Source organism: Aptenodytes patagonicus, unplaced genomic scaffold, assembly GCF_965638725.1.
Source record: "Aptenodytes patagonicus unplaced genomic scaffold, bAptPat1.pri.cur scaffold_116, whole genome shotgun sequence".
Classification (NCBI taxonomy): Eukaryota; Metazoa; Chordata; class Aves; order Sphenisciformes; family Spheniscidae; genus Aptenodytes; species Aptenodytes patagonicus.
This window is the reverse complement of record NW_027472060.1, coordinates 214,229-226,590: the sequence shown is the minus strand read 5'-3', so window position 1 is coordinate 226,590 and position 12,362 is coordinate 214,229. Positions and strand designations below refer to the sequence as shown.

The window sequence follows — 12,362 nt, the reverse complement described above, 5'->3', positions numbered from 1 at the left end:
CTACAAAGAGATATCTGAAATAGCGTAACACATAAGCACGCAAAGCTCTTTGCTCCGTGTCTTGATTACAGAACTGATGAAGTTAGAGAAGTCATGGCATTACAGCAGCTAAAGCTCTGTCGAGAGGTATTATTATCCGTAGGCACACCACTAGAGCGAAAATGCATCTCTCTCTAGTAGCTATGAGAACTTCTTCCTGGTTAACGATCTTCTTTCAAACCGCGTAAGCTCTTACCAGCTCCTCCTCTAATCTTGCCAGAGACTAATGGGTGAAATATCCCTCAGCTCCTCCACCAAGCACAGCCAACAGCAAAAGCAGAACACAGAGGGGACGTGGGATGCACATGGGCAACGCGTTTAGGATCACAAATTACTACTGAGTCAGCAAACTACTTTGAGATATATACAAACTCCAGCAGGGTTGTGTTGAACCTCCAATACCACCATTTTCTAAGTAAGCATTAACTGAAATACTGTCTTTCCAAATACAGCATACATTCAAACTGTCTACAATGCAACACATGAATTGTGTGTATTGTGGACAAATAGCAGCTCTACAATTAAAAAAACCCAACAAGCAAACCACCAAACAAAATCAAAAACCAACAAAAAAACACCACCAAACAAAAACCAACCAAAAATCCATCGTACCACATTCGACCCAAGTTTCCTAAACTTTCAGAGCTCTAAAATGAACTGGCACGACACAACGCATTCTCATATGATTTGATGTGATACCTCCAATTCACCTAATCTGAGAAGAGACAAGCTTTCTCTCAACCGTTCTAGGAAATGCTACCTATAAATACCGAGACTGGCTTTAAAAAAAAAAAAAAAAAAAAATCTGACATGACTAAAAAGAAAAATGTTAAATTTTACTCTGAAGCATGCACAGTTCATTCTATTTTATCAAGTACCTTTGGACATAACAGAGACGTGCAGAGTAGATAAGAAAAATCTAAACCGCCTCTTTGAAAAACTAGCATGAAGCCCAAGCAAAGAACCTCATTTTTATTGTAGAAGGAATAATCACTAAAGCCAATTTTAATAAAAGTTGTCCTGAACAAGTCCACCATTCGAAAGACCGCTTCATCAGATGAAGTACTAAAACTCCATAAACCTGTTAGAGGTGAATTTTCACTGCTAGAAATTTCAACTTTTATTCACATAGAAATGTTGGGGGGGAGCCAGCCCCCCCCAGAGTTGGGGCGGAGGGGAAGGGGGAAATAATATCAAACAAGTCCTGCCTAAGACAGCTTCTAAAGCAAACCAGTATAGTTCACATTTTCCACGCTGGGGCAAGCAAATCTCAGTTAAGGAACCCCACTGTATGGAAGATGTTCAGTAACGACTTTATTGACCAGTAAAATACGAAGACACTTCGCAAATGAGGTGCACCGGTCAGACTCTGATACGAAAGTAGGGGCTGTACGCTCTGTCCATCCGCAAGCATTGTGTAGGACAAAGGTAAAGATGTGCTCCGTGACCATGACTGGATGCACGAGATTTAGCAGCTGCCGAGGTGGTATAAAAAAGATCTTTGAAAGCACAACTTAAACACACCCTTAGGTTGATTTCTTGAGCACAGACTTAAACCAGCCTTGAAGGCAATGGAGACAGAAGTTTGAGGCTCATTTACAAAAAGACAGTGCCACATGTTCCAAAAGTCCTATTTGTGACCTTTTACCACGACACAAAGTCAAAGATGCGCTGCTTCATAGCCTCAAGTCTGATTCCTGGAAAGTAAAGCACTGCTGTAGTAGAAAAGTCTTTCAAGCTCCCATGAACTCTATTCAATGAACGAGGGTCAACAGTAGTCCTCCTTGTTTACTCAGACTTGGCCTGGCAATTGGGAACACCTCTTAAATTTTCTGCCACGGAAGACAGACAAGAAACTTGACTCAGCCAGTCATGCAGGCAGACAGCCACGTAGTACTAAGCAATCTGTGACTACAAGCAAGTATTCTGAGACCAAAAGTGTCCGCTGTGGAGCACAGATCCTGTCCTAATGCACCTTTTGGGGGTTTGGGGGGGCTGGGAGTTAGTTTTGGGGGTTTTTGGCAGTAGCTGTTATCAGGTCTTGGTATGAAGCTACATGTGTAAGTGGCTCATCCGGAAGCGAGCTGAAGAGCCCGTCTTTTTGCCCCAGAGGGTCCAGCTGTTTAGTTCTCTCTTCAACTACCTCGTAAGATTGGTTCCTGTTTCAGTCTTCCACAACACTCATCACAGGGAAGCAGAAACAGCAGGGGAGTGAAATATCTCACATCCAGAGACTGGTGCCTGACACCTCTTATAAGCCTGTGAATGCATTACTGGTTGCATAGTCTGTAGAGGGTTAAAAGCCTCACATTAACTACACCACAGCTTTCTCAGGTCACAAACACAACAACAACAACAACAGTATTTAATCACTTTGTGTGCTTTTTTAAAAGAGTGGCAACGGGAATTTCTAGGAGACGCATGTTTAGAAGCTGCTTTTAAACATTTCAGCCTTCTGAGGTGGAAGCTGACACTCGTCACGTCTTACTCAGGAAAATAAGATGACCAAGAATTGCTGCATAGTAAAAGGTCCCACACTTTAACATTAAAGTGTTGAGACAGAACAAAGCAGCCACGAGAGAAACGGCTATAGACCAATGGGGTTTTTTCCAAAGAAGCACACAGTACAAGGTACGGTCTTTGCCGCTGCTAAGGCTGTAGCTACAAGTAACTTTAAAAGAGGATAGCCCCGTCTTCTCTTCCTACGTGCCATTAATTTGGTGTTTAAATGAAGAATAATTTTATTTGTAAAAGCTGCTTCCTCTTCAGGAATTGAATTCAGTTGGGCTCTTTGCAGGTGAATCCAGTTGGAACACTCAACACTGCAGTATGAAATTGTACGACTTGTTTTCAAAACCTATGGACAAAGGCCATGCCCAAGAAGACTCAGCAAGAGATTACTTCCTTTTCATTCATCTGTGAATTTTGATGGTAAATATTACCCCTGCCAGCTTAACTGATACTCACTTCGAGAAAATTTAGTACTAGTTTCATCCTTCCACACACATGCACGTCTTACCTCGTACATGACTTGTCCTGATGCCAAGCGTTTTCTGTCACCAAATGCTAACTGCAACAGATGTAAACTCACAACATCACCTTCACTGAAAAAGGTATAAATTATGACATTTGATTACAAAGCTGCTTTATAGTCCTCATTACCATTTTATTAGATCGAGACTGAAGTTTTCCTAATAGCATGCCCTTGCTGAAAAGAAAAACAGCACTTCCCAAAACATGGCAGTCGGTCACATTTGGACGCTAAAACATAGAGGAGGAAATTTTGACACTAACAGCTTCAGGGGCAAATGCTAACCATACAGTTTGAAAGCTTTTAGATGTTGTATGGACTAAACCTTGTTGGAAAGAGCTCTGCACAGTGAAGAGTTCTCGATCAAAGCTGCTTTAAGGTCAAACCTAAAAAGATTGCCACGCTGTGAACAGCTGAGCTGATGAAATAGCTTGCTGATGCTGAAGGAGGGAGATCTTTCTCCCCTTCCCTTACCACCAAAGTCCCAGTCCCTCTCTTGCATACGCTGCACCCTTCCACACGCTCATGTGATTCATTAGCCCAGCAGGAAACCATTGACTTTTCTGCTGAACAGCGATCGTGCTCTGCCACGTGAGCTGAACTGGCTCATGAAGGCTCCAAAGACTGCTAAAGTTGGCACAAGGTAATCGGCAATACCCTCACCTCCCTCCTTTAGGGGCAGGTTGGCAGGCTGTCACATTGGCACGTCTAGTGTGTCTAGATCTGCAGCCTCAACTACTTTTAATGGTATTTTAATACCATGGTACGAACAGCAAACAAATCGTGAAGCAGTCATCAAGAAACAAGAAGTCATTTAAGAAGGCAAGCACAAAACTACAGCCACTGTTGCTTTGCCTTCTGTCAGAAGGTAGGAACTAGGAGGTCCCTCTTCACGTCTGTTAAATCCTGTAAAAAACGGCATCGTAGGCTTAACACCTTCCGTACCCGAGAGAATCTCCTGCACAGCTAAATAAACAAAACAAATACACATGTATTAACTGTATGGGAACAAGTATATGTAAAAAAGAAGAATTCAGTGGCTTATACGAAGTTTTTATTCACCTTTCTTGCGTAGACTGGACAGCCCACAAGTAGCAACAATTGCGAGGATCATTCTCAGGCTCTTGAAAAGTAACAGCATAGACAGGAACCCGTCCTCCTTCAAGCTGAGAGTGGTGCCTACGGGTTTAAAAAAGAAAAAGAAAAAAGGTGAGCCTACTGGCCCTAACTGTTTGTAGACGGGTAGAAGCATCTTCTGAGAAAAGAGCACCTTACATGCTTATCCTCAAAGTACAGAAGGTCATACTTGCATCTCAAACAAGTGAGTCAAGGAAGCGACTACTTCTTACGCAACAGTCAAGAGGTGAGGAAATTACTGACCGTCAAATGCAATAACCTGGGCTTATGCCCTCCTCTGCCGGAGGAGGAGGAGGAGAAACATAAACGATCACTTCAGCTGCCAGGCAAAAGATTGTCCAAACTGTTGTAGCCTACTCCAATATCGAACTTAAAATGCAGCATATCTTCTGTGCACAAAGTTAAACCAGCGCCAAACAGAAGTAGTTTCTCGTTGCTTTACTTGGACTATGTAAAGCATTTTTCTTCCAGACTTCTGAACCTTATTTGTACCTTCACAATCTATTCTTGCCACCTAATTACTGCTCCACTCTCTCTTTATGCATCCAATAGTTTCTGGAGAGTCACTGCAGATTTGCTCAAGTGAATCCCTATCTCAATTTGGTCAAATATTTCAAGTGAGATTGCTCTTTGGCAGATTTAAAATCGTCTCTTAGTTTTTCTGCTGCTTATAAATTCACATGTCCCTTGTGCTCATCTCCAAGTGTCCCAAGCAAACTTTCATTCACATGCATCGTTGCCTGAAACGTAGGAAAGAATATATTTTCCGGCACACATCAGCTATTGATTTTTCATGTCTCACTAGTTTCATCCTGGACACTTTAGAGAATATTGTCACCAAAATCACGTTATTGGCATACTTAAGCCTTCCAATGTATGCCCTAATTGCAGGAACTGGTCCTGAAAAATAGTTTTTAAAACCGGTTTCATCGAAATACGCACATTGCCTGCTTTCACTGAATACCACGGGTAGAACAAACGGTCTCATACAAATCAGCTCTGTCACATCCTCGCTGCTTGACACAACCCAAAGCAGCATGCTTTCCACAATTCCTCAATCCACAGGCACACTAAGGAAAACAGTCCTAGTCCACTGGGGAGAAGGCGGTCCACTTAATCCATGTGTGACTTAATAGTTGTTCCACAAGAGGATTTCTAAACATTCCAAGATTATACTCAAAATTCCAGTCCCTGAAAAAGTTCTCTTGACATTAACATGCTTCCTTAGGCAAAAAATTGAGACGCCGGCACCTCCAGGCATGGCCAAGTGTAAAGGCCTACTTACTCCCTCTCCAAAGTTTTCATATCCCATAGTGACAGGTAGCCGTCCGAAAAACCCACAACGAGCTGATTGCTTCTGCTTATGTAGCACAGGGTTGATATCGCTGTTCCTGAAGGATTTTGTAATTGAAAACAGAGATGTCTCCCTTCTCTGGTCACCGTTTCTCTTCTTTGTGGAACTTCAGCAGGAATTCTGGTGACAACTTCTAGGCCTACACACACAAAACCACGCAATAAATGAACGTGTTATGCCATTTAGGTTGCATTTTAAACGTGACATAATCTAATTCTACCGTCCCAGGCAGAATACCCACTTATGCAGCACTTTTTTTCCTATCTCCATTTTGTATGTATTCAAAGACCATAAGAACTCTCCGACTGGACAGGTATTCTCACTCGTCTTTCAAAACCAGGTAAAAGTGTAACCTTCACAGGCAAATTCTTCTTGGACTCTGTAAGTCAGGACTTTGGGCCTCATGACGAAGCTCTCTGAAGTGGCATCAGCTCCTGAAGCCACTGTTGTAATGGCCAAAACAGCGTATGCAAGCTGAATACACAAATTAGAGATCTCATTCACCCGAATGCATGACTTTTGGTAAGTCGGATTTATTTCAAAAAACAAGACTAAAATTTGCCCCGAGCCAATTAACAGAAGCAGAAGAACATTCCCAAGAAATAGGGCACCTCTGACACAACTTCCTATCAGGCAGCTGCACGGACTCAGACGGTAAAATTCCCACACCTCACTGGCAAGAATCAGAGTGACACAGGGATCTTGGTGGCAGGGGGGCATTTCCAGCATTAGAAGGAGTATTAAGCCACTCCCATTTTTAGTCAGTTCAGGACTGTAAGGTGTCAAACTGCCACCTGCAATCAGGGGTCATAAATGTCTGCACACTCGTATCTTCAAGGTGGGGGGCATATTGTTTATTTACAAGGCACAAGTTTTCTTACTTCTAAATTCAAGTTGAAAAACTGCAGGCTTACCCGATGCTTCTGTTTCATTCTGACTGCAAGCTAAATCATCCAAACAAAGGTCAACCAGAAGTAGGTGACCAACATCTGTAGCCACTGCTGCCACTCCAAAGAGCCATCGCAGACTCTGATGTAGGTGCTGAGTGCTCACACTGGGTCCTCCGTGATTAGTTATGGGTTCTATAGCAGTTACCTACAGGAAAACTACAAGTTACTGTTTAAGCTGCTTGACAAGCCAAAGAGAAATCACTCAAGAGTGGAGCCAGAATTAGCACATCGGAAACAAGAAAGTACATACAGGATCATAAGACATAAAAACAAAGCATTGTTCCCAATTGTATCGAGGCGGGGGCGGGGGCGGGAGGGAAGCCCTGCACAAAAATCTGTTACTGCCTTCCATTTACTAGATTTCCTACAGTTATTTAACTGAACTAACTTCAACTTCAATGGTGCATTCTAGTATTACAGCTTACCAATTTCCATTTCCTACCTAGAAACAATTAGCTCTAAGAAACTTAGAAAACCAGTTATATGCCAGAAACTTTACCATATTTAAGGGACTTAAGTTTAAGAAAGACAAAACTACATCTAGTTCTCCCACTGCTCACAGCCCACCAGCACTGTGATGCAGTCTATGCCTTCTTTGCCAAACAGGTATTAGGATGCGTGGTGGCGGTAAGTCAGGCGGGACAGCGGCCAAGTCGCACGGTAGACACACCCCTTCCACGGGGACGAAACATTTTCAGAAAGTGTTGAAGGGACACGCTGCCCTAGTGAAATTTACACTCGTCCTCATTTAGAAGAAAAATAACCACCAGAGAAAGTAAAAAAGGTTTTAAATGCGCACCAGCACTTTTATGAATGTGAACAAAAATTTAAAAAGCCAGCCTAAAACAACCTGTGTCCTGTCTATGCTGATCTAACTAATCTAATAGGAAAAAGATAGGAAGCAAAATGAAAGCAACAGACCAAACGTGCTTGGAATCAAGAGCATTCAGGGCAGAAGAGCAGAAATTCAGGTAAGCTTTGGCTTTATTCCAATATTCATAACCTTTACCACACAACAGCCAACTTCCCCCCCCCACCCCCAAGGCTTCTTCATATTTTCTCCTGAACCATCTTTTTGTGGTGTAGACAAACTCCCCAACACAAGTGATAGTTATAACCACGTTCTATTCCAAATCACTGCTGCAGACACAGATCCAATATGTGACGTGATCCTTCTTAACCTTTCCTTTTCCTATTCCCAGCTTACTTAGATTTAAGAAAGAAAACCTAACAAAGCTATGTCATTTTTCACAGCCACAATTTACTTACTGATTATAGGCTTATGTCAGCACACAGCTTGCCTCTCCGTCTGAAACGCCCAGATTTACCCAGATGATAGGCAAACTAACACAGAGGAGCACCAACCCGGCTCCTATCTTCAGAAATTACCACCGTACAAATGCTTACTACTGGTAACCGCACTGTAGCATTACAAACAAACAAAACTCCACCTGTATGCTAGCAAGTCAAACCAAATCACGTTAGGGAAAGCTGAGTAATAAGTAAGTATTTATTTGTTGCCGATGCTGAGAGGATAAAGATGGAGTGAATCTTGATGTTCTATTAACTTACGCTGGTTCTTGTTTACATGAAGATAATGAGACTAGGGGACATTACATCATTGGAGTTTACGGGTTATAGAAGACAGAAAAAATTAGTAACGTCACACCAGTGTATCCCACCTACACAAACACAGTCGTCAATAAGCAGAGATTCAAGGACTGCAGACTGAAAGTCGATCTTTCAACAGTCTGTCGGATAACTCTCTAAAGGCTCTTTTTTCCTACCCGAACTCAACAGAAAAATGTGTTCTGCTCTCAAGTCACCTGCTTGCTAGCCTGAGATTCATGGGAATGTGTCTAAGTCACGCACAGCTCAGCTACGGAGGTTTGAGATATTTTAAAGAAAGATGGTATTTCTGACAGAAATTAACCGTTTAGGAAAAGTATGTTACAGGCTCTTTAAAGAGTGGGGTCTTCTTCTTTTCACTCTGGCCCAAAAAAGGTATCTTTCAATGCCTTTTTGTGGAAGTGGAGAATTAGGTAACTACGTGCTCTACCACAAAACCAGAAAACTTCTTTTACGATCAGTAAGCTCAAAAGACAATGGTGCCGTTAAGGCCGAGATTTTACATCAAGGCTCTCTTGACTGGATCCTCTGAAGTGGCAGTATGTTAGTGCAACATAGAAAAAATACCTCCTACAAAGAGACGCTCCAAAGCTTTTCCCGAAACAGGATTATGCAGCGCCTAACAACATAAAGGCTTCGTTTCTCCAATTAAAAAGGACGTACCCTTCCTGGAAGAACAACTGCTTTAGCCACTCTTGATATTCCAAGGTCGTACAGACAGAGAACACTTCCCTCTGCTTCTTCCAACCCAACCAGCAGTCCAGTTCTCTTCTGCCAGGAAAACTCCTTTACCACACGAACAGTGGGAGGCTGTTCATTTACTCCACTGAAACGATATGCAGAGCGCCGCTCTCCTGTCACAGAGTTCACTACCTCGAGTTGAGGACCACGCGCCAGCCATGCTAGGCCATTTCTCCCTGTAAGAGAAAAGAAAGCTGACTAAAGCAAATTTCCAACAGAAGATGGAAACAACTGAAAAAATCACAGTCACCGCCCCTTCCCTTCAATAAAAGTACCTAACAGAGGAAGACCGACTTACCTAATTCTGGTCCATTATTTAAAATCACCCATTGAAATCCTCAAGCAATACATCTTAAAATTAACAACCTTATTACTTTGCATCTCTACTTGTCATTCCTGCACTGAAGAACTGTGGTGGTTTGGGATAAAGATTACAATACCTTGATCTATACTCTTTATACCGTTTTCAGCTTGGTTTTGCTGGAAATCCTCTCAATCCCTACGGGAATACAAGCATATTTCAAAGCATACTTCAGATATAACCAATCTAAGCCAATTCATTTCTAGTGTATTAATTTTACTTGACACATGCCGACTTTGGGCAGGGATTTGGACTTCAACAGGAAATTATCTTAAAATGGGCACTGTGTTAGTAAATTTAAACTCTTACACGTGCTGATTACAGAAAGAAATTAACACATTTTGTTCCACTGACCTACTTCAAACTCAAAGGAAGTATTAACTCGATCACTGCCCTTACAGTCAGGCAGAGAGACTCTACCTGGTCTCAACAGAAGCCTAGACATCCCGGTAGGCACCCAGCTCTACTTTCAGGTCACCCAGAAAGTCAACTCCCTAACCTGCTTAGCCACCTTCAGCAACTCTCACTGGGTACTCATCTGCATCCTGTCAAATACTTTGGAAATATGGCTGCAGCGCTTAACAGTGCTATCCTCTTCCTTCTGTTTTTAGTCAGACTCAAAAGGAAAAACCAGGGGGGGTTGCCTCTGTAACACTGTAGAAGAACTATTCCTGCGTGCGATGGCATGACGGTCACAGAGCTTGAGCTGGTGCAAATAAATAGGGCCCAAAGCAACGCTTTTACCTTTTTGAAAACTGCCTTTTGTTTCTTTAGAAATTGAGGAGGGCTCACTGACTCAGCATGTTTAAGTAAACTATTTTCATAGCACAAGATTGGTGCGGGTGGTTGTAATGTCAAAGTTTAACTCTACTAACGTTTTAATTTTAGCATTTTTAATAGTTAAAACATCCTTTTTGTTCTCTCGATACCTGATGCATCTTAACAGCACCACCCGGACACAGCTGATACTATGACCCTATGCTTCAGGTAACCTCCGGGCAATAACAACTTCATACCAAGACCGAAGTTAAAGGAAAATGCTCACCTCCAGAAAACTTCCCGCGCAGCACAGAGTCGAGGCTTATCTCATCTTCCCCAAGTGCCTGAATAGTCCCCTCTGGAAACCGCAGCAGACTGCTCGTTACCTGCGCCGTTAGGTCTCGCATTCTTCACTGTAAATAAGGAAACAAATGCAAAAATAGACTCCTGCCAGCCACAACTATTTCTGAGATTGACAGACGTTCCATCAGTCTGCAGTGAATAATCTCCTATCCATCTCCTGTAGCTCTTTTCCTTAAAAAAGTGGCACTCAGGACGGTTTTTGATCTCACAGCAGAGCAAAAGGAGAATCCTTGGCTTTTCTGATGCCTATGAGATCACCAACAAGAAGTGATGCAGAGGTATCGACAAGACAAATAACAGGGGAAAATAACCCCAATAGACTGGGTTCAAGTCGACTCACATAGGTTAGTAAGAGGCGATCTGAGAAAAACCGTATTTTAAAAAGCTTCTCGGCAACAGGTATAAGTCTCCATTTGTGCTTTCCCTTGATTTTATACTTCATTATTTATTGTCAATTGTCTTCTAGCAGATTTCACGCATCATTTACGTCTTGTCCGCTTTTTGCGTGTTTATTTTGCACATTAAGGAATACCGAGTTCTTAACTACCTGCATTCTCAAATTCTTCCAGAAAATGTACTCTTGAGATGTTCACGTTACAAGCGATACAGACTTTCACAGCTCATCAAGCAGAGAGTAGTTTTCCACACACTTATGACGTAAACACCACACAAGCACTTTAAAACACTGATTTTCTTCTATACTTAAACCCTCCTATTCCTTACTCCAGTCCTTTCCTTCCTATTGCCTGTCCTTATCACATCTCTGCAGTCTTCTGCAAAAATTTCTAGGCCTTTCAGCCAGTTTCCACACTTCTGTAGGTGCTCCACAAAGAGGTCACCTTTCAGCATGTCAAGAGAGATGCTTTTTGTGGAAAAACTTAAAAGCTGAAGTGATTTGCAAGACTAAAGAGGTGGCTAAATAAGAGATATTCCATACGCATGGAAATACAAACCACTTTAAGTAGCAGTGTTTTGCAAGTTCTGTGGGTTATTGAAAAAGCCTCTGGAAGACAAGACAGATTTAGTTATCTTGTTCAAACAGCACCGCTTTCGTCATGAAGCCTCAAAAGGAAGATAGTAGACGTAGTTCGCTGTTCCTGGGTGTTAGGCATGCCGACCAGCTCAGGCATCAAACAGAACCCTTACCCTGTGCTACAAACCAGTACAGCCAGCCACTTCAATGTGCACACAAAGCCTACTGCATTAACTGTACCATACATGTTCTCCTGCAAAGAAAGTTTTATGATTGTTTCTTCCAGCGTGCACTAATTGGAATTGGCATTGGGATCTGCTGTACTTCAAGTCACAAGCACTCCATTTGAGACTCTGTTCAGTAACTTCTGCCAGCATGGAAACAACGAGCGCGTGAAACGCAGGAAGAGTAAGTCAGGGTCCGCGCTAAGCACAAGTCAACATTTGGAAAAAACTGTTGCCGATGGCAAAGCCAGTATTGCAGGACGCGGCTGCAGCCGGCCAGCCTGACCACTGCCAGCAGCCACAGCTGGCACAGGTCAAGTTCCAAGCGGGACAACTTCTTTGCAGTAGTTTTGCTGGGTTTGCTTTTTGGTACTTGTCATCATTTCAAAGCGACAGCGGGACGAACTTTTGCACTGCCTCTAGGGGCTCCAGAGAGTAAAAAGCCCCACAATTTGACCAGCATGCTGGCTTAGCTTAGTTGGAATGCTTCAATGAATATGTTTTACGAGTAACCCTTAGTACCAAATACTAATACAGATCTATCGGGTTGGTGAAGAGCGTCTTTTAAATGTTTCCGCTTGTGCCCATTGCCTCTGGTCCTGTCACTGGGCACCCCTGGAAAGTACTTGGCTCCGTCTTCTTTACCCCCTCCCTTCGGGTATTTAGATGCATTGATGAGATCCGCCCTGAGCCTCCTCTTCTCCAGGCTGAATAGTCCCAGCTCTCCCAGCCTTTCATCACAGGAGAGATGCTCCAGTCCCCTCTAACCATCTTTGTAGCCCTTCGCTGGGCCCTCTCCAG

General features: G+C 42.8%; 1 protein-coding gene across 1 annotated transcript in view; it reads right to left on the bottom strand.

Annotated features, from left to right (window-relative positions):
- LOC143173543 (protein ELYS-like) overlaps positions 1–12,362 on the bottom strand; it is a 44,036-nt gene that overhangs the window by 12,360 nt on the left and 19,314 nt on the right. The window contains exons 2-7 of the mRNA XM_076363788.1: positions 10,288–10,414; positions 8,804–9,057; positions 6,476–6,656; positions 5,493–5,700; positions 4,133–4,249; positions 3,059–3,143 (exon numbers count right to left, since the gene is read on the bottom strand). Of these exons, the coding sequence (XP_076219903.1) occupies positions 3,059–3,143; positions 4,133–4,249; positions 5,493–5,700; positions 6,476–6,656; positions 8,804–9,057; positions 10,288–10,408 (966 nt within the window). The 5' untranslated portion in view covers positions 10,409–10,414. The remainder of the gene's footprint in view (positions 1–3,058; positions 3,144–4,132; positions 4,250–5,492; positions 5,701–6,475; positions 6,657–8,803; positions 9,058–10,287; positions 10,415–12,362) is intronic.